This window comes from Cyphomyrmex costatus, unplaced genomic scaffold, assembly GCF_001594065.2.
Source record: "Cyphomyrmex costatus isolate MS0001 unplaced genomic scaffold, Ccosl1.0 scaffold123, whole genome shotgun sequence".
Classification (NCBI taxonomy): Eukaryota; Metazoa; Arthropoda; class Insecta; order Hymenoptera; family Formicidae; genus Cyphomyrmex; species Cyphomyrmex costatus.
Genome location: NW_017275207.1, coordinates 5,061,007 through 5,086,356, shown reverse-complemented (window position 1 = coordinate 5,086,356; position 25,350 = coordinate 5,061,007). Strand labels below are relative to the sequence as shown.

The 25,350-nt window shown below is 38.1% G+C and overlaps 4 protein-coding genes across 6 annotated transcripts; 1 reads left to right on the top strand and 3 right to left on the bottom strand.

Moving 5' to 3' along the window:
- The first annotated feature begins 335 nt into the window (after window positions 1-335).
- On the top strand, window positions 336-3,573 carry LOC108781646 (synergin gamma). The gene is made up of 6 exons (XM_018549687.1): window positions 336-1,902; window positions 2,004-2,382; window positions 2,466-2,629; window positions 2,716-2,857; window positions 2,986-3,128; window positions 3,290-3,573. Exons 1-6 carry the CDS (start codon window positions 763-765, stop codon window positions 3,506-3,508), a joined length of 2,187 nt encoding a protein of 728 aa, XP_018405189.1. The 5' UTR covers window positions 336-762; the 3' UTR covers window positions 3,509-3,573.
- Window positions 3,574-3,819: 246 nt separating this feature from the next.
- spt4 (Transcription elongation factor subunit spt4) lies at window positions 3,820-5,336 on the bottom strand. The gene is made up of 4 exons (XM_018550451.1): window positions 5,223-5,336; window positions 4,989-5,095; window positions 4,599-4,654; window positions 3,820-4,009 (listed from the first exon to the last, which is right to left on the bottom strand). Exons 1-4 carry the CDS (start codon window positions 5,283-5,285, stop codon window positions 3,891-3,893), a joined length of 345 nt encoding a protein of 114 aa, XP_018405953.1. The 5' UTR covers window positions 5,286-5,336; the 3' UTR covers window positions 3,820-3,890.
- Window positions 5,337-6,619: 1,283 nt separating this feature from the next.
- On the bottom strand, window positions 6,620-25,146 carry LOC108782290 (smoothelin-like protein 1). 3 transcript variants are annotated; one of them, XM_018550517.1, is made up of 8 exons: window positions 25,013-25,146; window positions 22,026-22,067; window positions 20,474-20,791; window positions 14,991-15,158; window positions 7,724-7,799; window positions 7,379-7,502; window positions 7,080-7,231; window positions 6,620-6,921 (listed from the first exon to the last, which is right to left on the bottom strand). In XM_018550517.1, the coding sequence occupies exons 2-8, from the start codon at window positions 22,039-22,041 to the stop codon at window positions 6,798-6,800; spliced, it is 978 nt and encodes a 325-aa protein (XP_018406019.1). In that variant the 5' UTR covers window positions 22,042-22,067; window positions 25,013-25,146; the 3' UTR covers window positions 6,620-6,797. The 3 variants fall into 3 exon arrangements, with proteins under 3 accessions (XP_018406019.1, XP_018406021.1, XP_018406020.1); XM_018550519.1 differs by having other exon boundaries at window positions 14,991-15,155; XM_018550518.1 differs by lacking the exon at window positions 25,013-25,146 and adding an exon at window positions 22,783-22,926.
- Window positions 9,899-14,984, bottom strand: LOC108782289 (uncharacterized). The gene is made up of 2 exons (XM_018550516.1): window positions 13,666-14,984; window positions 9,899-13,577 (listed from the first exon to the last, which is right to left on the bottom strand). Exons 1-2 carry the CDS (start codon window positions 14,824-14,826, stop codon window positions 10,791-10,793), a joined length of 3,948 nt encoding a protein of 1,315 aa, XP_018406018.1. The 5' UTR covers window positions 14,827-14,984; the 3' UTR covers window positions 9,899-10,790.
- Window positions 25,147-25,350: the final 204 nt, after the last annotated feature.

Here is a 25,350-nt window from a genome sequence, read left to right as displayed (position 1 = left end):
TGAATTCTATCCACGTTAACAAAAATAGTACTGACAAGTTAATTGCGATAAATTTCGGAGTTTGGTCATAATTAGCAAAAATGCTAAAAATAATAAGTGAAAGTCTTAATAAATTTGTTTATTTTATTTATGTTTCATAACATTTTCTGACACAAAATGTAGTACGTATAGTATATTCGATTATTCGGAAAGACAGAAAGTAAAACACCGTAAAATAAACCGATTACCGCAGGCTTGTTCCTTAAATTTGTAGCTGAACTTTTTGTCCTCTCTTCCTCTTTAATATTTCTTATCTATTTTACAAAGTGAGAATGTATATTCAGGCGCTGGAGGAGAAAGAAAGCAATCTAAAGTGCAGAAAGTGTACGTAAAACGAACGGGAAAAAGTTAAAGTACATTATGTCGGAGTCACACTGGAGTGTGGAGTGGCAGGTGTCAAGGGACTGAAGGGGTGAAGGGACTGATAACGAGATCGACGTCACTCTCGTCAGTTGACGTAAGGGCGAGTTATAAACGCGTGTTTGTCGTACGATAAGCACCAACCATGTGGAAGAAGGGTAACGTTCGTACGACGAGTCTCGGGCATTCGTGCGACCGATGTTGAAAAGACGTTCGACCTCCTCTTCGTAATGCCAATGTCGATGTATGTATCAAGCTAGCAGTCTGAACGATGGGCTCATGTTGCTCGACGAGTTCACGTAATCCACTGGCGACGTTCGTAACAGGGTGAGATTCGCCGTTCGAACTTCGTCGCACGGGAACATGAATAAGAATCACGCGAATAAGAAGCTGAACCAGCTGCCGAGTTGGCTGTGGACCAACTCGACCACTTTGCCACCAGTTTACAAGATGGTCTGGGAAGCAGTGCGGGAGGATCGGGTCAGGTCGAACGGCGTGCAGACCGAGCTGCTTGTCGACACCAACAAGGTGTTCCCGCTGTTGCTTACCAGCCAGCTGCCTACGGAGGTGCTCGGCCACATATGGAGCCTGGCCAACCAAAAGTATGCTGGACAGTTGACTGAGCAAGAGCTATACATTGTCCTGGCTCTCGTGGCGGCTGCTCAGACGTCCTATACCTTCAACAGTCTTGATATACTGCATTTACTCCCTTTTCCACCAACGCCCTACTTAAACATAGAATGCCTGATGAAATTGCAGCCTGCTTCACAGACGAATGCACAAAAGCTTCAGCACTACAAGGAATCCAGTAATACGGGTACGGAAGGAAAATACATTCCTGATACTAAGGGAAAAACTGAGGGAAAAACTAAAGCTAGAACTCAAGTAAACACAGTGCCTGATGCAAGTATATCTTCTGGGAGTACGTCTGGAAAATTGTCTTACTTGGATAGCAAGATTCAGGTGTCTGGTATAACTGGGAGTAATGTCAATAGTCTGTTCAAAGATGTAAAACAAAATCTGCGTGTTCAAGCTGATGTTCCGTCTACATCGTCCTACGATGAGTCCTGTGATGAATTTACAGAGTTTCAAAGCGCCCCGATTCCCAGTGTTTCTACTATGCCAATCTGGGATAGCAAGCAAGGTTCTGCGATTGGTAGCAGACTCGCTAATCACAATCTAGGAGTAAAGAAAACAGTTGATAAAGTCAAGAAAACTACTGTTGGAACAAAAGCTGTACATATTAATTCACAAATTCGTACGCCTGCACCTGCAAGTTTATCATATCAAAGTAAAGATCAGCCCATAGTAGAATCCACATCTGATCTGTTTCCTAAATGTGGAATAAAGAGTCAGTCCAAAACAGTAATACTTAAGGACACTATTATTAGAAATAACGACATGCCTAAAGATTATAGCGACAGTTTTAACAGTCTGGCAAGTACGGCAGAGTCTGTCAGCAGCAATAAAGAGGTATTACCTAAATTGGAATTAGCACCTAAGGTAAATAACAAGCTTGTCAATTATGTAGCAAGTGTGCTTTTATGTCTGTACAAGTATAATGTCAATATGATTTTTGCTGATGTATATAAATTTATCTGTAGGCCGTTACATTAGAAATGTCTAATTCTGTTCAACAAGATTTAATGAGTTTACAACAAGTCGAAGATAAATACAGTGCATTGCGTGAACTAGTTCAAGAAACGTCCGTTGTAAATGATACGAGCTTAGATTTAACTTTTAATAATCAATCAGTTGATGAATTCGGGGACTTTATGTCGGCAGATCAACCACCTAATAATCCCACGATATCAGATGCTTTGGATATTGAAAGCTTTAGTACGTTTGCGGATTTTGAGTTTAAGACGCACGCTAATGCTGATAACAATAATTTAGCAGATCTGAACTTTGCATCTGAAGTATCTGAGTCGTTCAATAATTTAAAACTTGATGATGGAATTGAAGCACAATTTGTAGAGACAGGTTAGTGCTCTCATTACTTGCGACAGTTTTATTTTCGCTTATGTGTCATTTTGCTTGAATCTAGTAGTATATATTATTCTTAGGAAAGAATGTTCAGAAAGAAGATGCTATTTCCATAAATAGTATAGAATTGATTAGTGGTCCATCTGAAGCACTGCCACGTTCTGGATCTGTGCCTAGCTTAGATCTTAAATCATTTTTGCCTTCTAATGTAGAGGAAGAACAAGTTATAGAAACTCCACAGCAGGTAATCTCATAATTGAATTGTCAGGAAGTTGAGGTATAGAGCGAATAATTGTATGATATTTACTATCAAGTGTTTCTCTGTTGCAGACCGTGTATTGGGAATGGAAGCAATATATGGAAAGCTGTGTTTTATTATTGCAAGTTGCAACTAATATATTTACCAATATTACATCAGAATTAGTTCTGCAAGAAGTTTTAAATTCAGCCCAAGGATATAACTTTCTTTGCCGTAAGTGTTTATTTTAGTAATACATTTTGCACAATATTAGGCATGCATGTATTATCTATACTATTTATTCAAAACGCGCGCGCGAATAATAAAATCATAAAAATATATATAATATATTTTGTCATTAGAATTAGCTGAAGTTGCAGCTGTTTGTAGACGTGTTAATTTTTCATACAAAGAATTGGATATAAATATTATTGGATTTGATGATCTTTTAATGGACATTGATCGGATCTGGGCTGAAATGGAACCTTTTTATGCAAACATACCAGTAAGTAATGCCTCAATGAATTTATAATATTTTTACATATATTTCTTAATTTTGTTAATGTTTTTACATGTACAAATGTAAAGATACAATATAAAAGAAATTCCCTTTTTTTCTCTAATGTGTATCTATCTTTAATCTTTTATAATACATTTATATTTTAGATCGTTACTGAACTACCAGCTTGGCCATTACATCAAGGAGAATGTATATCTTGTTCTCTTTGTTTAACAGTTATCACGAGTGGTCGAGTCGTGTATAACGATAATAATTATCATGTAACGTGCGCAAATTTATGGCTTAATTGTGTAAGCAATCAGTTACCGGTAATGCGATTTTCTTTACTTTGTCAATCAACTATATGTTCAGGAAGCCACATTTAAATGCTAATCAAGTTGAAAGGTTTCCAAACTCAAAATAAAAATATGCTATTGAGATTTTATAATAAGAGAACTTGACATAAAAATGATCTATAAAAATAGAGTTCTGATACAATTTGCATTTAATCTAATGTATCATACATATATGTACCATATAAACAAAGTAAAGTGCAGATTCAATGTTCGTTAAAATCGTATTTATTATAGGGACTTGTACTTTACAAAAATTTTTAATATAACATAGTCATAAGATATTGTATTAAGTTAGCAAAAATATTTATATATTTAGCTTAACAAAAAGAACAATATGATTATATTTCAATTGATCTAATGCAGTATTAAAAAAAGTTCAATATTTACATCTTAAATAGAAATTTCTATATCATTAACGTTGACTTGTGTCGCGCGGCCTATATACTATTCCTCTGCTCTTCATCTCTCTGATGACACCAGCTGGTAATCGTCCTGATACTGATATGGCGTAGACGCCCTTACAAAAACGATCTGAAGAAAATGGAATCTCAGCATTAACGTTGGCAATTTCGACGTAATTATATACATATATATATATATATATATATGTGTGTGTGTGTATAGACTGAGATACAATTTTAATTCTGAAAGTGTTTGCGCAAAAATAGCATTCTTAAATCTTTATAATATATACGCACATAAGTATGTTCCTAGATGAATACATATTGGCATTTGTAAGAATAATATGTCTGTATAAATGTATCATATGTTTAAAATGAAAAAATCTCAGAAATAAATATATTTATTAAAATATCTAAATATATATTGTAAATAATTTTAGGATTTAAAATCTTCTATACACTAATCTAATTAATTAATTTTAATTTTTAGAAATTGTATTCTTTTTTTATCAATTTACTATATACAGATATATAACTCTGAAATAAAACTATTTTAAAAAATTCTTGAAATAAAATAAGAAAATTACAATTATATAAGAATTTATAATAAGATAATTATATTATCTTATTATAAAGTCTTATTATAAAAATTATAATAAGAATTTATAAAAGAATGTTAATTACTAGAGTTATATTAGTGTATTTATTGTAATACTTACTTATTCTTTGCCACTTGGACACCCAACTATCTTCTGGACTCATTAATGCGATCACTCTAAAATATAGAAAAAGTAGTAAAACATAAGTAGAGAAAATAAATACATGTCAAGAAATTATACTGTTTTATTTCTTTATAATAGAATTACTTATTAAAACGAGACATTGTTATTAAAAAAAAAATTGTTTTAATAAACTGTTAGCAATTAAAATTAAAAGAATAAGTAAAGAATGTATCTAAGATATCATTAACTTATTACACAGTAAAACAAATTTTCAATAACTTTTGCTTGTAGATACAAAAAAAGCTAACATTAAATATTTAGAAAGCTGCTAATATACACGATAATAAGTCATTCTTAGAAGTCTGTATATGTATTGCTGCGTATTACCCATCAAAGTTGGAACTCGTGCAGTCAAAAACATTATCCTTATTGTTCTTCATACGAAGAAAATCATCACAATTATCACAACCATCAAATTCGAATTGATCAAAGGTCTGTGGAGTAAAAATATGATTGCGCGTTCATTCTAACATATAAATTAGTTCTGTAGATGTTACAATAATAGCCCGGTTGAAGGGCTGATCTTATTATAGTGCAACATAATATTTATGAAATACGCACCTTGATTAAAGAGCATACCAAACACGCTCTTAAGCCACGTAAATCTTTTGGCACGGTCTCCATTGATATTGTATGATACCTCACCTCACACAGGGGAAACAAACTTCCATCTTGGATTTTGGAAGAAGGGAGAGAAGCAGAGAAGGGAGACAGGCTCCTTGGCGCCGCCTGGGTCCATGGCACCGCAATATAGAATTAAAAGGGTCACGTGATCAGTAGTGGGGATATTTAAATATACGCGCATATACATGTGAATATATACCCAGAGAAACACCTCTTGTATCGATCGGCCATATATTTATCTAAGTCGTTAAAAATGGCGAAATTAAATACTGTAACTATGCAAAAATATTTTCTGATTTATGCGCTACTATTTCCAAGCATTTTCGATTTTTGCGCTGCAATCCTTAAGGCACTGGATCTGTGAAGCTGGCACGACATTCTGTCGATATCAGAAAAATTACAACAGTTCCAGTAGCACTTTTCATAGTTCTACAGTTCTACCTAGAAATAAAAAATAGTTCGGCAGTTTTAATATGAAAAAACTAAAATTGAAAATATGGCGTGCTAACTACGCGAATCTGGCACGTCAGATTTCCTCTAAAGTACGAGAAAAAAAATTAATATTTGCACTTTTAGCAACAGTTCCCGATAGTTCTATTAAAAACCAACTAAGTTGTGCATTTTCAAAATAAAATAACAACATTTAACAATTTTTATACATCCTATATATAGAAAATGGCATAAAACTTCTAGAAAAATTGACGTGCTGACTATTCCTATCAGTTACAACGGCAGTTCTCGTTAGTTCTCACAGAGTTCTATGCAATGATATCATTTATAAGCAGAGTTCCGGCCTCTACATATTTTTAATAACTATATATAAAATATAATATATTAAAATGTTAAAAGTTGCAATTTTTATAATTCCGAATCGCAAAAATTCAAACTTAAAAATTAATAAGGTATTAGGAAAATAACTGAAAAAATGTTCTCATATCACATATTTATTTGAGAAATCTCTTTGGTACTCTCAAGATTATCTTAATTAGTTTTATAACATCGACGCTAATGTCACTTGGTAGCCACTTTGCGCTTCGCTTACACGTGAACACTATTCACGTATTTTCATAGAAATTATTAGCTGTATCATCATCGGTAAAAAGTAGTTAGTAAGGCTGTGTGCCAAGAAAATATACGAGATATGAAAATATAAGACATATATGTGTACGAATGCATTAGCTTCTCACACGATTGTGAGACTGATTTCAATGACTTAATTATTATCATAATTGTCATTATTGTCGTCATCACCATCATCATCATTGTTGTAATAAAATTGTCTGAAATAATAACATTATCCGAAATTCTACGCTTACTATCAGATTTGTTTCATATGTGGCTACATAAACACCAATCTGAATGTACGCATATAAAAAAAAAGAAATAGCTATTGTTCTTCACCACCACATATGAAGTAAAAAGAAGACTTTGTTCTACGAGTAGCAATCATTGTTATGCCTTGGCATGAAATGGAATTATGTTACTGCTGTTGCGATTTATAAACTATAGCCACTAGTCTTCATCCTTGAAGCGACGATAGATGGACTGAACGTATGTGAAGACGCACTTCCAGTCTGGTCGTTGCATCATCACCATGTCCTCGACATCAAGTAACGGCGCGATTCCAGCGACTTCGCTGCAAGAAAGAGGATTTTTTTTAGTTTATGAATAACAAAAAAGTGTTCGACACAATTAAGCACAAAAGGCTATACATTCGGAAAAGAAAGAAGTAATCAATTAATAATCCCATGAAATTAAAAACAATGTGAAATTAAAAAAATTTGGAATTCTTACTCAGCCTTCGTAAAAGCAAGTTCGAAGTTTTTCCTGCGATTCTCTGGACGTAAAGAATTGTAGTCGAAAGCATCCGGCTTAAAATGATGGATCAATGCGCAGAATGCTAAACCATTGTTCCAGCTTGTCGAGAAGTTGTCAAGCTGTATATTCTGTGAAACAGAAAGAATGAAGTTTTTATATTATGTAATTCAATAGCTATCATTAACTGCAACGCGCTTTCCCTTGACAACAAGGATGTCTTAAGAATTCGCGAATAACGGATCAATATTATTTTACACAACACGCGATGCACTTACCTCATACTCTTTGGTTTTCGATCGGCACCATGCCAGTAATCGCTCCTTAATTTGCGCAGCATTATCTCGTACAGTTGGTTCGGTAAATTTGAATCGAAATTCCGTTGCCGGCGATTTTACAGGGCTAAATAAACAATTTAGAAACAAAAAAATGAACATGCAACAAGTAAATTAGCATATTTCATTCCCCTCCCAGAAGAAAAGTTACACGAGTTAAAAATATGAAATTGTTCAAGAGGATAGAAAGTTACGTGTTTTAAAATTAATTATTTAGATGTGTTAAAATTGAGTTAATAACTGGAATTAAACACAAATTGTTTGTGTAGTTTTAATTTCTATTCTCACCTTGGCGACAAATTGGCGCTATTTTGTCTATCGAGTTGACGAAATTTGGCGAACGGCGACAGCGGCTTTTTTGGAGCTGAAAAACGAACAGATCGTTGTAAGGCTACGAATGTTTAAAAAAGCACAATATATATGTTAGACTCGTATCGAGATGCATACTAAATCTAACTGAGAAGTGTTAATGTCTCTCTCTATATCTATTTTAATTGTTTATAACTGAATCTTGGTCACAAAGGCGTCAGAGAGATGCGAATTATTAGAAAGTCTGGATCTAGCAGAATCGTTCATCTATCACTCTCGTCGCGTGCCCGTGACATGCATTAGTTGTCTTACAAACAAATTCAATAACAGTTTAGTATGAAAAAGAACAGGATATGACGATCACGGAGAACGTACATGTGTCTGTACAGATATTAATTGTTCAAGTATCTCTTTAGTTTTTTTTTACTAGTAACGAGGAAGTGACAAACCTGGTAAAAAAAAAGGATCGAGTTTGACTGTAAAGTGGACAGGCTAAATTTGTCGATCGATCGACATCGCTCGACATCATCGCCATGCACGAGCATTGAAAAAGTATGTCCGTACGCGTGTACATATTACACACGCACTTGTACTTCCACGAGGATGTGGCGGCAAATAAGGGTATATTTGTCAATCAGGCGACGCGTTTAGTCCTCTAGAGCTGATGAAGGGTGTCTATTGGACCCACACAATTATAAATCTCTTTATCAAAAAATGCAAACAATTCAAATTTATCTTTATGTTGTATTTACAAATTTGGATTATTCTTATTAAAATGTACTTATTGTTAGTATTCATTCTTTTTTGTACAAATTACGTTATTTTGATTTCTGAAAATTAATCAATGCCTTTTAATTAACATGAATTGACGAATTAAATATATGAGTCTTACAAATCCAGCGTCACTATAACTGTATTACAGAGTTTGTCAGCTCCAGAGGGTAAAAGGAATCCAAATTCATTTGCTGTTCTCTTTCCGTAATTTATAAAGACAATGAAAAAAGAAGAATTAAAAATGTTTATGTCAATCTCAGAAATTTTTTTAATTTGTTGGGTGTACAAGTCAATGTAAATCTTTTGTCGTCGATAAAGAACTTTTACTGTCTGTTATTTTAGTTTGTTTTTGAGGATCATTTGTGTTTTTCACATTTTGCAGAATGACTGTTTCAAAGCAAAATTACGCGTCAAAATTGTTGATTTTGTTTACAATGTTTATGTAAGATTGTTTCCATGCCAGCTCAATTATCATATAAGTCCTCCGGCAAAAAGCTGCTTAATTTTCACATTTTCTTTGTATAAAGAAAAAAGATAATAAATGTAATATATATTATTTAAAAAACATTACATGCGTATATAATTGTAATTATTAATTTTTCATTATTGCGCACTACGATACATTTCACGAATATGAAAAAATTCTTTCAAATTTTCGGAAAAATTGGTTACTTGGATGTAATACATTTTGCGAATACTGCAAAATATTATACAGTTACAATTACGTGTCGTGGAGTTACATCTTAAGTGGCGGAAAAATATCGCCTTGGATTTTTATCAGCGCCCGTATTTTCGGGGGATGTTTCTGAGAGATCTGAGCTGAGTCAGGCCACCACAGCATCGCTATGCTCTGCAATTGTACCAGCGCGCGTACATTATGATTACACTCTTAGACACACTCGCAGCAGTGCAAGCTCTATACGCCACTGCGTAACAAAAGGTTCAACAAAAATAAGGGCTGTGACTCACTGCTTTATTCGGGGATTGGCATGGTCCTCTTAGCGTCTTAGCGACTCCGTCCGCGAGAATGTGCGCTCGCGACTTGAGGGTTTAAATAAAAAAAAAAAAAAAAAAGAGAGAAGAAAAAATATTGAGAGAGAAAAAGTTGAGAGAAAGGGGAAGAGCACGCGGGCCACGAGCATCGCGCGTGTAAAGCGTGTGACTGTTTTATACGTAGATTTTACGGCTTGCAGTTAGATTACGTGCATCGAGCGAAATAACGGCGATGTAACTGATGCGCTGCACGATGTTCTTTATTTCTTGCTGGTTACAGCAGATTTCGCATTTAGTAGCTCCAGGTTGCTTGAGCCGCTTTTCGCGCTCATGATGATCTTGAGTGAGAAGAACGAAGAGTGAGATGAGGTGTGGATACTGGCGATGGCGATAATCGTTGAATCGATCTGCACTACCGTCTCTCATAATGGACGAGGACCAGGTATCGACGTCGATTCCGCCGTGATTGCAAGAAACGTGCTGCTTTCGCAAAGAGCTTCGTGTCGAGACGGACATCGTGAAATGCTTTCGTCCCTCGAAGTTGTGGTTTCTAATCAGATCTGTTAGATCTATTCTAATATTGCAAGCTATCTAGTACGAACAGAACTTCGATCTCGATACAAATTTCAAATCTAGAGCAATCTAAGCGACCGCGGGAATTAGGCGCAGCAAATTAGATTAGATTTCAAACTCATTAACGTAATAATTTGTAATAATTAACGTATAATTTGTAGATTGAAACACGTAGCGTTTTGTACAAAATGCAGTTAGATAAATGATACTAGATTTTTTTATTAAAAAGAAGATACTGTAGACTATTCTCATAACACTGTAGTCAACTTGCAGGGAAGTAAAGGAACCGTTAAATCTCAGTTAATCCCGAATCTTAGTTAATGTTTACAGAAATAATGTTGTGGAAATAAGTGACCAACAATAATTGCAAATTTCTAACATAAATAATCTGATTAGAATTAACCGTCTATGTAACGACGCGTTCTGAATAATTACAACCGTCAACGGCAGGCTATGCGAATTAAAATAGACAAGATCACAGTTTAACGATCCATGTTATCAATCAATTATGTTGCATATTTGTGATGAAATTAATGGTGATCGTATAAGAATCGTTATTCTTATCACGATGTTCAAATACAGCGCGAAATATCGTCGGCTCTGGAAAAATTACTCGTAAAAATCCCGAACGGACACCACTTTTACCGTCACCAAGTCTCCCAAGTGAACTTCACGCCGACGTCTTATGACGATGAGAATCAGTTGATCAGAAATGGTCATCAGTCCTGGTGGCCTCTTCAAAGATGTCATCGAACACTTTGTCCACGTCGGCACTATTGAGGCTCGCTACGGAAATCTGTGGCACTACAGGGATCGTTAGACGCAGATTCTCCTCGCATATTCCTGGCATAGTGCGACTTCTGGATAGACCAACAAGACCTTTTTTTACCGAGTCGCGGGACGAGAAACGTCTACCCTTGGAATCCTTCGTCTCCGTGGCACCGTCGTTTGCCGGATTATCGAAATACCTGCGTATTTTGTCCTCCATCTTTTTCACGCTATCCAAGGACGAGGATGCCTCGTATTGCTTTCTCATCTTAAAGGACGATGGTGACTTTGGCTTGGGTGGTTTGGGAAGGTATGACCCGGTGCTAGCGAGATATTGCGGTGGTAAGTTATTCTGTACTGGACGTGACGGAGCTTGATGACTCTTCGAGAGTGCCAGTTGATGCCATGATTCAGACTTCGACAAGACAATGGATCTAGACGGTCTGTTGGTGCAGGACACGAGATACTTGTCGCTGGAATCCATTGCGCTGCTCGTGCCGTTCGGGATTGGCGAGTGTTCCTTTTGTATGGATCTTGATTGACCGTCTGGTTGTTCATACTGTTCTCTGAGAGCGGTAATCCGATTCTTCGCGCTGAATCCGGAGGATGGTGCTACTGACAGTAAACCAGTGACAACCGCTGGAGGCTGTAATTTTCTTGACGATTCCACCCTTCTTGGTGTCTCCAATTTCTTTGGCAGTTCCAACTTCCTTGACGGTTCCAATTTCCTCGAAGGTTCCAACCTCCTCGGCAGTTCCGACCTTTTCGGTGGTTCCGGTTTTTTCGGCAGTTCCGGTCTCTTCGGCGGTTCCGGGCTTTTCGGTACTTCGACCGGTTGGAACCTTAGAGACTGATTAAAACTGTTAGATTGAAAACTAGACTGATTAAAATTGCCAGATTGGTTGATGACAGGCGCATGATAATCGTTCAACATCACTCGCTCGTTTTGCAACTGTCGGACCAGGCTCTGTTGTAGCAAGTTGTGTCGACGTATTTCGTCTTCGGTAGTGGTGGTCTCGCTATTGGTTAATTTGGGATACGGCCAGAGCTGTGAAGGTGACGAGGAGAAGGATATTCCAGATGATGACATTCCAGATTCCGGTCTAGTTTCGTCGACGCGTGTCTTTGGAACGTCCTTAGATGCAACAGTCGCGATCGCGCAAGTGTACCGTGTAACGACGCCGGTATCCGCACTGATATCCTGATTTTGGATATTCTGTTCCTCTGGCAAAGCGCTGTCACTCGTACACAGGAAATTTTCCTTGTCGATCTCATGCGACACGTTTGGGATCTGATCCTCAAACAGATCCTTATTAGATTTAACGTACGGGATATAAGTCGGATATATTGGCGATTGATTATCAATCGCTGATTTAGGCGAGAAATAATTTTCACATCGCGGACTCGTTCGGAAGTTTAATTCTTGCTGTTCTTGATGATCGGAAGTTGCTGAAAAGGGGACCTTCTCCGTCGAATACGGCGCGCAAACGGTGTCTTTCTTGACAAGTTCACAAGTATTCTTGTTTGTTGAAGGTAGCGTCTCGTTGCTCGAAGCGATGTTAGTCGTCACGGCATAATTTCGATTGTGATCCAAGACAAAGTGACTCGAATCCCCGGTAGAATGATAACTCAAGTCTGATGCCGGAACAGCGTCATTATATTGAGGAGTCGTCCAATGTTGTTTGGCTTCTACTTCCGGTTCGTTGTAAGTTTGAACAGACACGTTACTGTATGTAGACGGTGGTCCCTTTGCGACTTTAGGAGTCACTCGAAACACTCGTGCCTCCTCAGGATGACTGTTATCGTCAAGACCGGTCTGTATGGCCACAGACGCGCTACCTCTGAACATCGCATCAATCGGTGCGTTGCCCGCGAATGTGGTTCCGGCTGAGTTCTTATCATTGCGCACTGTGACTAGTGGTTCAAAGACATTCTTCTCACTATGAGAATCAGATTTGTCCCGAATCGATTCCTCAATCATATGATGTGGCTGGTTTGGGCGATACTGGAGTTGCGATCCTTTCTCTGGAAACATCCTGAAGGAAATTTTCCCATCCACCACGCCAAACTTCTCGTTCAATAGCGCCAAGTCCTTGCGATGGGCGTTCGAGTGTTCGTTGCGTCTGCGAGAATCTTCGATGCATTTGGCTTCCGGGACAGTGTTCTTGCCGACAAAGGGCGCGAACTGCTTGCAGAACAATCGATAATCGAGCCGTCCGTTCTCGGTGACCATCTTATTCGATTTGTTCTCGTTTCTGTCATGTTCGATCCATGGTGGTCGAGGAAAAGCGGATTTCTGGGTATTCTCGTTCACGTTGAACGGCGGCGGTTGGAATTGATTACCGTTTCGGTCGAACATCTTGGCTTTCTCGCGCAAGGAGCTTCCGGGCGGTAGTGCGTTGTCTCTTTGCCAGTGATGGCCGAGCGGAGACTTTGGTACACACGGCTTCTCAATCTTCCGAAACAGCGATGAAGGCGCGTGTCTGAAGCCCGCGTCTGACTGCGGCACGTTTACTTTCGCGAACGACAAGCTGTTATTTGTCGTGCCGCCAATGCTCGGCATCGTTTTGTTCATCGGATTCTGAGGAGACGTTTGAGGAGTATTTGCGAAGCGTTTTGTGATGTTTTGCAGTCTTGGTGATAACTTGTCGACGTCGTTCGTAGACGAAGGCTTATCGAAAGCGGTCTTGATGTTCGAAAATCGGCTGTTCCAGTTCTTGTTCGCCTGCGCTGACATGTCTGTCGCCTTGATACAACCGAAGGATTTGACAAAGGCAGGTGCAGCGTTGTACGTTGTCTGCGCCTGATTTCGCCTGCGCTGACATGTCTGTCGCCTTGATACAACCGAAGGATTTGACAAAGGCAGGTGCAGTGTTGTACGTTGTCTGCGCCTCGTTGTTTCGGCTGATCAACGCCAGGAACTTCTTGTCATTCTCCGTTTTCGGGTGGAACGATGGCACGCCAAGATTGGATGCGTTCGTAGTAATTTTGTCGCCAACGTTGATGGGACGTCGCAGCACTACGCAGCCGGGATTGTCGTAACCGAGACTGTCGGCCTGTAACTTCAGATAGCTCGGGATGTCGATGGTATTGGCGCGCTTGATCTTCGACTTTTTCGCTGCAAACTTGTTGCTGCTGTTATTGCATTTGCTGGCGCTAATCAGTTCTGCGCGTTGCCGAAGCGCCGCCGCGAGTTTCGTCACTTGACTCTGCTCCTCGAGGGCCTTCTTGATCGCGGTCTCCTCGTTGTCGCTCACCTTCTCCTGGTAATCGTTGACGTTGTCCCGATGTTGAATCTGCCGTGTATTCGATTCATCCGTCGTTCTAAGCGCAACTGCCGGCCGATCCACGTAACCACCCGGTGGCGGGATCGATGGTCGATATTCACACGTATCCTTATTCCTGTCACGCAACGATTGACGCTGATTAATCACGTCCTTCGTGTATTTGTCGTGGATCTCTTCCACGTGTGGTCTTTCGCCGCTCGTCACGTTACGCGACGCGGACAACAATGGTTCAGGTCGTTCAATCTGAAACACCTGGTCGTTCAATCTTGCTAGGTTCGTACTATTCTCCTCCAGCTGCCTCCTCGCGTGTGCGATCTCTTCGGTGGAGACGCCGATAGTGTGTCTGGCAGGTCGTCGTCTTCGTCCGGGTAGCGCACCGCCGTTGCCACCCTGTCTCACGATCGTCTTGCTGTCGCTCTCGCTGCTACTCGATTCCTTCTCTTCCGCCGGCACCTGTAGCCGCGACAACAGGCTCGATACCAATCGCAAGAGATGTAGCTTACTCGTGGGATCCGATACTCCGCCGTACTTGGTGAGCGTCGCGATATCCGTGCGTTCGAGCGTCTCGCGCAAACGAGAGAGCGCGGTCTGGATGTCCGACAGCAGCAAATCCTCCAGGAACTTGAGCTCGTCCTTCCTCGACACGGGCAGCACGTCGTGGTCGCTGCCAAGTAGCACCTGTTCCATAGAACGGCGCGCGCAGGATCGGTCGCCGATGCCGACGTTGACACCGGGGACACCGTGCGACGTCGCCGTCGGCTCGTCGCTGCCTCGCCGGCAACCCGCTGCCAGGGACAACTCGAGCGCCTCGCGTAGACGTTCTACCAGTACCGGCAATGAATTCCACTCACCGACTGCCGCGCTTGTACCGCTGCTGGTGCGACGCTGCTGTCCGTCTCCGTCGTCGACGGTGGTTGCCAATGGTGCTCCTATACCTGGTTCCACCTGCCTCGCAACTACTCCCGACACCGGCACGCCGTCGTCCGACGACGCGCTTCTCGTGACGGTCGCCAGCTCTGCTGGAGAGGAATAAATCGAATAATTATTCGCATAATCGCATTGAGTCTATTTAATTAGATTATGTAGGAAGATGTAATTTATATGTTGGCTTTACTAGATAGTTACAACTTATATGTATATTGAATTAAAATTATTTGAAAAATTATTGGAAAAAATTAATGACTGAATTCTATGCAGAACGGTAAGGCTGTATAGAAAATTATATCAAAGTATTATATAAGAAATTAACTAAACTCTGCAATAACGTAGCAAAATAAAATTACACTTTCACGCAAGTGTGAAGATTCATACCTATGTTTCTTAGATTACGTGGATAAAATGTTGCCAGCGGCAAGTTACTGCTTTGCTAGTTGAATAGCGAAAGAAAACTCACTGCTTTTCTGCCAGAACGATCGCTATTTTTAATCCGCGCGATTGAAGAGTCCGAGCATAAATCTTGACAAGTGGTGCTTCTCGAAGACTGAATTATGTATATTCGATTACTCGCGTCGATGGTTTACGCGTCTTGTGTGTGTGTGTGTGTGTGCTTCCTGAAAATACTCTTTATAACGATTTAATATTTTAACAGAAACTCTCGTCAAGGTTCTCCGAGCTTTCGACATTCGTTTCCGAAAAGCACCGTCCATGTCACGCTTTACAATCGGATTACAATTTCGCGTATATGCATCGTGCGATTAAAAAAAAACGCGAATCTATATAGTGTGAATCGTTTTAATAATAATAAATAACAATAGCCAATCACATTCGGACCTACCATCTAGTAAGAAATATTTTGTATTTCTCTTAAGAACGGTCCACTTAAATCTTTGTAGTTTTGTGTTGAATTTTTTATATATCCGAATGTTAATTTACAATAAAATATGATTATTTGAATATTTTGTATGAAATTGAGATGTTCAACCTTTTTTAAATTAACATAATGTATAAATAAATGAAAAAATAATATTTCTTTGAACGCGTAAAGAAATAAAATGTAAATTTAATATATTATATAAGAAATATTAATAAAAAAATATGATTGCTTACAAATTATGTCAGTAACACGTTTTCTGTGCAAACATTTTTAATATAATATATTTGTGTTACTTTATAAGACATTCATCTTACATTAAACTGACACAAAACTTAAGTGGACCGTTTGAAACATATAAAATTGATTAATTTTAACACAAATTCTCCAACTGTGATAATAATAAATAAACCATTGGCAAGATATCGCATATAAATTGAAGAAAACACTATTTTCCTACCGAAACGATATCTGCAGCTCACGAGAGAAATCTGACGGTAAATTTTAACAAATGGTATCCACCGAACGGGCTAAATCGAAACAGAAGGAAAAGAAGAAACCGGGTTATTTCCACATGTCATCGCCGCGCTTTCCAACATAACTCGCTTCGCACTCTTATCGCTTCACGAGAGAGACACGCGTTGTCAAGACCTCGCACGTCCAACAGCTTCGGCGAGTCTCCCTTTGGCACGTCAACGCGTCGCGCGTTTTAAGAGCATCGCGCGAGCTGAGAGCGGGTCGCGGGGCAGTTTGTTAGAAGCATTGTAAAACAACCGGTTTTCGCGCGCGACAATCCGTCCCGCGCGTCGCATCTGTCGCGATTCGCGGGCGCGAGCTTCGATATATCTCAGTGAGACGTCGTTCGATCGTATATACGCCGCGCACCGTCAAATCTTCCTTTCTCAAGGGACGCGCGATAGCGAATGATACGCGCTAGAAACAGAATGCGAGAGAAGGAAAAGCAACACGCACAGTGAGTTTTAACGCGCGCTATTGGAACACCGTATTTTTACCCGATTGCGATCGTCTGCCGCGCTGCCGCTACTGTTGCTGCGCGCGGACGCGCGATTTCTTCGCGCCTCGCGAAGAGAAGGAAGAAAGAGTGACAGAGAGAGAGAGTGAAAGAGATCGAGCGCGGCGCACGCGAGTGGAGATCGCGACGAAACGCGCGCGCTGACCGGCTCCGGCTTCTTCGGCTATCGCGCGCGTGCTCGCTTTATTTAAAACAACGTACGGGGATTCTCTCTCCGCGGGGATTTATTTTCGGTCGCTCGTTCGACGCCTGTGCAGCTGCTGCGCGAAGCGTAACGGAAGCGGGACGAGGGCGGCGCGAGACGAGGCGAGCCATGGTGAAGCCGCGCGAAACTACCCGCGTGTGGTACCAAGACGCGTTTCACAAAGCTGAAAACGCTCGCGCGCGTTTTCTTTATCGCGTGATTTTGCACAGTGGGGATCGTCTAATAACGGCTTACTACCGCGCCTCGCCTGTCCCATTAATCATGTTATTGCGTTGTTATATTGTACCATTAATGCAACCGCATGTAGTTTCGTATATTTTTATTTTTGGAAATCAAGGCGTAAATAATGACGACGGTTGCGAAATAACGTCGGAATTGAGGCTGCCTGACGTTGTATGATTTGACAAAAGTGACGCTAGCTATGACAATAAAGCTGTTCTCGTTTCTTTCTTTTCGCTTACTGCGTTTTACTAAAACAACCCCCTTTTACGTTTACTGCTGTCAATCAAAAATTGATTGTAAAAAAGTTATCCAGAAATGTATTCCTTATTTAACTCTCGTTGTTCTATTTAAGAATGAGAGAAGGTAGTAGACGAATGTGCACGCACAGATACATAACATTGGTTGCACCCCAGTTGTTGCGTTCCACTTTAACTTCACCGCCCATTTCGTTTCTCTTTCCGGACGGACAAGCTTTCGCAGTCTTCTTTTCTTTTTTTTACGGATTGCAAACCCGTCCGAAAACGAGACACATTCTAATTTACCAGACGAAACCGAAAACTTCGAAAACTATAAAGACAATAGAAATTTTCCCTTTTATGCACGCTAACGTCTAGCTTGTGGTATTTCTCTTCCACTGGATCGTCTTTGTGCCAATTTTTCTGCTCTCTTTCTTTACACGCTATTTGATCTTCTTTCGTTCCGTTCATTGTTCCGATTGTATAAGAGCATTGTCTAGCTATTTCTATATCCTTGTGTCCCCCTCCCTCCCTCTCTGCCCTCTTTCTTTCTTCCTCTCTGCTTACACTTTATACATTTTGCTTTATTGCATTCTAGTAAATTTTTCTATATATCATTGTAATTATTTTGTAAAAGATCGCAACGATTAAGGGGACCTTATAGTTCCAGAACACTAAATAGATCTCTCTCTCTCTGTCGTTGCCGTCAATAATTCTATTTTAATCTTTGTAGTAACGGTATTTCATATTCTGAGAATTTATATCAGACGTTTCCATTGTAGTATCAGGTAACTGTGTACTTGTATATCGCTGCGAGAACGTAAGATTTGTAAATAACGCGGGAACCTGTAGCGCGACCGAAATAGTTCGCGCGCGTAAGAAAAGTTTAGATTTCCTTGAAACATACCGCGAAACGCAGATCGCCGAATATCCGTGCTGAACTATCCGCTGACGTCGCTATTCAAATAAACGCTTGAACGTCTATGCGAATAATGGCAGTGCTAACGCAAACACGTCGACGACTTAGCGGGCAACGCCGATTGGTTCCGACAAGCGCGATGTAAACACGCCATGTACGCAGTGCGTGAGTTTGTGCGCAGTTTCTTTAAAATTAATAGAATTTCTATTTTAACCGGCATGAGATGTCCTAGAAACCCTCAATTTAATTTCAAATAAAAGATTTCCCAACTTTGAATCCAGTAATATAGCGATTATATAATTTTTCCCTTAAAGCGAAAAGGTAAAAAGTCATGATCAACGAATGTAATGAAGACATATTTTGTTTTTCAAGCCCTAAGAAAAAATTGTATGACCATTACCTAAATAGTAAATGTAAATCAATTTTTGTTTTTATACATATACTAATTATTGCAAAGAATATTAATCATCAAAGCTTCGGTAGTTTAGATGTTTAGAGGCTTAGAACGCTTGCACGGAATGCAAGAGCTGTGAGTTTGCTCTTGCAAAAATAAAAGACGTAAGGTAAGAAGGAATGCAAGTTGAATGTAAAGGGAGAGCGACAGAAGCGTAATCAAACATTTTAAGGAGCATAGATCGGAACAATGGAAAACGTTAAAACGCTTTGTATACTCCATTTACACTTCATTGTTCCAATCTATGTTCCTTTAAAACGTTTGCTTACATTTTTGTTACTCCCTCTTTATATTTTATTCATTCTCCGATTTGTATTTTCGTCAGAGTGATCTCCGGTTGAGGTAACATTTTCGTATTAAATTGTTTACAGATTTTAATTTATCAGTATTATTAAGATCTTTCTAAGAAGCCTCTATGAGCGTTAAATTATTAAATTGCTAGGCAATTTAATTTAGGATAGTACTACTGTAGGTCTATGAGTTTTAAGACCGAAAAATCAAATCGGTGCGCAGTTTGACAGAATTTGATACGACAGAATATAAATTTACACCGAATTATTTAAACATCAAAGATCCAGTTTCGATTATGAGCTTTATTTCCTATTGATTGTGTATTCACATGAACGCGAACGGTCCAATAAGATTCTTATTGTTTAAATAAATTTTTTTTAACTGAAGAGTGAAGTCTGAAGTCAGCAGAAACTAGGATCGTATTCACAGTTTATTTTTATATTTAAGATCATTTTATGAACGCGATCTTGTTCGCAAATTTTCTTTCTTAAATTCGACGCGCTGGACTGGACATATGAATATGTAAATTCATATCGAATTGTTTAATACACTAATGACACTAGTATGACTGTTTAAGGCTTTCATTTTCTAGTTGTCATCCTTAACTAAATTAACTAAGTTTAAAATTATTCTTTTTATCTAGATTTAGCTCGCGGGCCCTCTTGCAAGTTTAACTATATCAAGATATTTAATGTTGGAAGGAGCTAACAAAAACAAGATGGCACGGGATCAAATTTTCGAATTCTCAGAAACCAAAGAATAAGCTTCAAATTTTAGCACTCTTTTAACGATACATTTTGCTACAATGTATCTCGTTCGTAAAAAATGAATTATAAACATTTAGAGCGATTCTCTAGTTTTATGAATTTCATATGTGTGTATTAAAAGTGTATGATGCATATATCATACTTTAAATACATAAATAGCTCTTCTTAGATCAACATTATAGTGATATTGCTGTTTGCATAATTCTTGAATTACTATTTAATCACTTAATATTTTTATATCAGATTTAAGTTTGATATAAAAATATGTTGCATCTCGTAACATTTGACGTTAAATAATTTCCTCGCGTAAAATTTTCTCGATTTCAAGATGACTATAAAATTACTTCTAATGTTACTAGATAAGTAGATCAAAGTACGAGTCACCAACGTTACCAACCTGAGGCCGACGTTTCTTTTTGCGTCTCTTCGTGACTTGGTGTCTCCCTCGTTTCTGTTTCTTCGATTTTTTCTACTTCTTTTTCCTTTATTTCTTCTCGTTCCGTTTCTTTGATTTCTTCTCGTTCCTTCTCTTTAATTTCCTCTTGTTTCTTGTCCTCAACTTCTCCTTGTTCCTCCTCTGTTTCCTTAGTAAACGACTTTTCTGACAATTCTGAGTTTTCCGATTCTTCTGTCGTACTTGCTACCTCATGGTTAATTTCTGTTGCTTCCGTGGTCTCATCTTGTGTATCATCTTGCTCCGAAGCGTCCTGCGAATCTGCAAAAGCGAATTAAAAATAATAAACGTCTAGCAATACCAGCGCATGTACGTTAATCGAAAAGAGAAGCGATCATCCGCAATGAATAGATGTTTCTTTTGATGAGCAAATGCAACGGGGCTTAAAAGATTAAAGTTCTCGATGCGTTAGTCGAAATTTTTAATGAAATTTTACATGTCATGGCAAAGAATGTTTCAATGTTCAACTCAATATGTTCACTCTCTAAATCTGAATCAGTGGTATCACACTGATATTAGTGATCGAAAAAAGTTAGAAGTTTACTTAACTTTTTCGATTTAGTATAAAATCCACTGCAGTACCTTCTAATTTTGCGTCTACTTTAATTCTGTAAAAGGATTTTTGATTCCGTTTAATCAATTATAGGAGATTTTTATATGAATGTATGTCAATAATTTGGTCACTCCAGCATCCCCTTAATCTAGTTAATCTTTATTACGTGATCTAACTTGACTTTGTTTAGTACACAAATTCCATGAATATAATATTAGAATTAGATTGAAATTAACATACAAATATGAGTACTTTGAGTATATAATGCTCCAACTTTTTTCCTTTTTTAGTTGAACTTTACTAATTATTTATTGTAATTCAAATTTAGAGAGCATACCTTTGAAAAATTCGCATCCAATTTCTGTGTGCATTACTGAAAGTTACACAAAATAAAATGCAATGATCTCTCATTAAGTTTTTTTTTATAAATATTCTTCTAACTTAATCTTTAAAGCATCGTGTTTGAAAATAATTTCTTTGACAGAAAAGTATACTGAACTTAGATGTTTTTTAATCTCGACAAGAAAAGAATAAATATATGATTCTTATTATTTCTAGCCAGCTTTGTATAAGAGAGGCAGAGTTTTATAAAGATCGATGACGTAGCTCGGTGAACGCTTCTTGTTAATAAACATCAGTGCAGTGGCGAACACAGCGGCATTATACATCACGGAAATGCGACAGGATGTAAACTGTTTGCGCCCCAGAGGCAGTAGACAGAGGTACGTTTTGATTGTGCGAGCGAATGCGGAATCCAGAATTTTTGGTTAATACGCTCTGCATTCCGTTACAGATTACGTTGATCATATTGAACATTACATTTTTGCACGCATACGCTGAATTACTCTCGTTCCCGTGACTTCCTCCACTGACACTTGTTTATCTATCTACGATGATACTCAAGCAACATGGTCGTGACAGAGCTCGTAAAGAGGCCCTCACCTTCTATTTCCGACATTTCAGCACACTGCACCAACTGGACGCCTAGAAAAGTAAACACAGCTATTAGGAAACAATAATATATTTGCAATTTTATTTTTCCCTACTAATATCAAAGTGAAAAGATTATCACAAGTCGCTCTTATTTAAGAACACATTGCAGCAATAAGATCTTTCTAATTTTCAATTTAACTAACAAAAGGAGCTCAGGATTTCCAAAAAATTTTGGTACACAGAAAGATGTTTTAATATATATGTATAATAATATTTTTTTACTGTCCACAAATTTACTTTAAAAAGATAAAATCCCTGAAATTTTTTGACTTATTTTTCGTGTTTGCTTTATTACTCACCAAGGAAAGAAATAATAGAACAAAATTGAACGAGGAAAAACATATTTTTTCTAAAATTTATCGATTAGAAAATTTATCTATTATTTAAAAAATTATAAAAGAATGTGTAAACTTAACCAGGAGGAATACGTTCTTAATGTTCTTATATAGTTTATACCGTCAAAGTTTTATCATTTTTTAAATTTTTGAGTTGGGCGCATCTTTGTGTAAATTATTTCGATAAATACGTTTGTATTCTTTTTTCGACTGATAAATTTACGATAAAAGCATTAAGTGATTTTATGAGATTTAACTCACAAATCTGATTCATGTTACAATTAATCCGATGTCATGTCAGATACGCGATACGACAGGAATCGCAAGGGGATTAACTATAGTTTCGCGTAGCACGCGAATCAAACTCCTACCTTCTTCTTCGCGACGTTCCCAGATTTATTCTAGATCGAAAGGCTCGCTCGGTTATCAAGGGTAACAGAGGAGGAACAGTGAAGTAGAGACGGTAGTGCACGCATGTAGTACACCGTTCGTTCTAACGAGACGTCGTCGTCCGCACTTTCGAGGCTTTGTGGGCCGTTTCGCGCGAAAATAGCTCTGACCTGTTTTTCGTACGTTCGGAAATTAGGAAGAAGCGGGCTAGACAGCGCGCTGATTTGCACGCGGGACGACCATGATAGGTAGGCGGTAGTGGCGAACGCGGTGTATGCCACGAGGTCGCACTTTATAAATAGGCGAGTTGCAGCGTGTAGGTATAAGACGTCTTCGAATCGCTACCGCGAGGAAGTGCTTGCGTTTCGTTCGTCACAGAGATTCCTCAACGAGATTACCAAGCGATTTCGCGCGAACTCTCCATTTAACAACGAATGAATGGGATCGCCAATGAATAGATCGATTTTGACAAAAAGAATTTCATTCATCGATTTGATTCTCTTCACATCGCGGTTCACTTTATCAATTTTTCAGTAGGAACAGTGGCAACCTATAGTAATAATTAAAAGTAATTCAAATTGATTGTAATTTTACATTATGAATTTAATAGTAAACACTCTTTTTTTCTCTCCATTAGTTTAATTTTCTTAAATTTTTGATAAAAGGAATACACAGAGGTTGTGGGAATAGATTACTGATGGCACCAAAACTTTTATTCACTTGGTTTTATAGCAACAAAGATTTCACGAAACTGATAGAAATACGAATACACGAATATTCAAAAAACACTATACAAATTAAGTTGTATTTATTTATAGATGTCTTTTAAATTTTCTTCTTACTTGGGAAACCAAATTAAATAGCAATGTGTTTCCTTATCTTTGCCTATTATTTTTTTAATAGACAAATAAGTAACTTGTTATTCGATTTGATTCCTTAACTTATAGCTTTTTTTATATAATTATTTATTATATACGAATTACGCGTATTTAATCCAATTTCATCCTTCTGATCCTGTTTGTCGTTACTGTACGTTTCGATCGCGCAGCCATGACTTTTAGTAAATGATTCTGTGGCAGCATGCCAACGATCACTTTACCATCCTGTTACTTAAAGCTCACCGACTCACGATGACGGCCTCGTCGAATTTTCGCTTCGTCGACGGTCACGTATTTTCGGATACAAGAATGCAATTTCCGTAGACCGCCGCGTTCCCGTTTTCAGACTTTTGGTAAAATTGCCACTTTGTGAAAACCGCAAAAAAATCGAAATCCTTATAAGAGAACGTAATGTTTTAAAATAACACAATTAACAAAATCCATTTTAATTGCGCGTGCATTTTAATTAAATTGAATCTTTAATTGCTCTCTTTTTCTTTTATATTAAAAATAAAAAACAATAATTTAAACTAATCTAAATTTTATGACAAATATATCTTTTTATGAAAAAAATGTATAAAAATATTTGTGTGTATGCCAGAAGCGATGACGCATTTGCAAAAATAACTTTTGTGGACAATATCCTGTTTGCTTGTGAACAAAAATTAAATTACCTCTAAAAGATTGTTTCTCATAATTAGTTCTTATCAATTGATAGTATTTTAGTAGCTATTTCACCAAGTCATTTCTTCTTCGTAACTCACATGATTTCATAGTTAACTCTTTCAAGATCCACGAATATAAACCCGTACTACTAAATTTTTCTGAAAGATTGACACCGAAAATTATTAATTATAATATAATATATATTAAAATTAATTTGCATCGTAGATATAAATATGTACTTGAATCAAATAAAAGTTTCTCTATAAACATATTGCTACCACATAATCTAATGTTATATTTTTGTTCGACATCCTAAAAAAAGATTCAATAATAATTTTTATCTTTATTATAACAGACGCATCAACATTCTAATTTTATGTAACATTAATCTTAAAGAAGGTCAAAGATAATAGATTTTTTTGTTTCAATCGTCATAAAGACATCAAATACCGTATCCCGAAAAAATGTATCGGTAATTATATTAAGAAATTCAAAATTAACTACCGGTCGATGAGAACTCTTAACAACTACAAAATACAGCCCAAATGTCGCACCTGACCAATTGTTTGAATGAATCCAAAATAGACTTATAGTCACTATTTTGAAAGTGTTACGAATTGATGGAAAATGTCGAAATTTTCAAAGAAGAGGAAAGGGCTGATTTTACCTTTACGAATCGGAGGACCAGCGTCGGGTGGCAGTTGGAGGCCCAAGCCTTCAGGAGACTGCAGCGAGCAGCGGTTTCGCTACCACCGAACTCTCGCCGTTCCGGTGGTTATTGCTGTCGGTGGTGGTGGTGACCGTCGACGCTGGATGATGCTCCGCTATCAACGCCGCCGTTAAAAGCAAAGCGTCACCGGGCCCGAAATTAGACGGCCCGAAATAGCGGAATTATTGGCGGCGGTATAACATAGCCGGCTTGGACACGGCATACCGCGGTACTCGACCTCGGAGAACAAGCGGAATACGGTCCGATACGTTTCCGTTACCGGAATAATGCGACTC

What these genes read in the sequence shown, in the direction of transcription:
- LOC108781646 (XM_018549687.1), top strand. Translation starts at nt 763, where the DNA reads ATGAATAAGAATCACGCGAATAAGAAGCTGAACCAGCTGCCGAGTTGG. An exon ending in AGGATATAACTTTCTTTGCC is followed by an intron (nt 2,858 to 2,985) that starts GTAAGTGTTTAT and finishes TTTTGTCATTAG; the next exon opens with AATTAGCTGAAGTTGCAGCT. An exon ending in CTTTTTATGCAAACATACCA is followed by an intron (nt 3,129 to 3,289) that starts GTAAGTAATGCC and finishes TTTATATTTTAG; the next exon opens with ATCGTTACTGAACTACCAGC.
- spt4 (XM_018550451.1), bottom strand. Translation starts at nt 5,285, where the DNA reads ATGGAGACCGTGCCAAAAGATTTACGTGGCTTAAGAGCGTGTTTGGTA. An exon ending in TGGTATGCTCTTTAATCAAG is followed by an intron (nt 5,096 to 5,222) that starts GTGCGTATTTCA and finishes TTTACTCCACAG; the next exon opens with ACCTTTGATCAATTCGAATT. An exon ending in ACGAGTTCCAACTTTGATGG is followed by an intron (nt 4,655 to 4,988) that starts GTAATACGCAGC and finishes TCTATATTTTAG; the next exon opens with AGTGATCGCATTAATGAGTC.
- LOC108782289 (XM_018550516.1), bottom strand. Translation starts at nt 14,826, where the DNA reads ATGGAACAGGTGCTACTTGGCAGCGACCACGACGTGCTGCCCGTGTCG. An exon ending in CGACAGACATGTCAGCGCAG is followed by an intron (nt 13,578 to 13,665) that starts GCGAAATCAGGC and finishes ATGTCAGCGCAG; the next exon opens with GCGAACAAGAACTGGAACAG.
- LOC108782290 (XM_018550517.1), bottom strand. An exon ending in AAAAGAAACGTCGGCCTCAG is followed by an intron (nt 15,159 to 20,473) that starts GTTGGTAACGTT and finishes ATTCCTCTCCAG; the next exon opens with CAGAGCTGGCGACCGTCACG. An exon ending in CTTGCTTTTACGAAGGCTGA is followed by an intron (nt 6,922 to 7,079) that starts GTAAGAATTCCA and finishes TCTTTCTTGCAG; the next exon opens with CGAAGTCGCTGGAATCGCGC.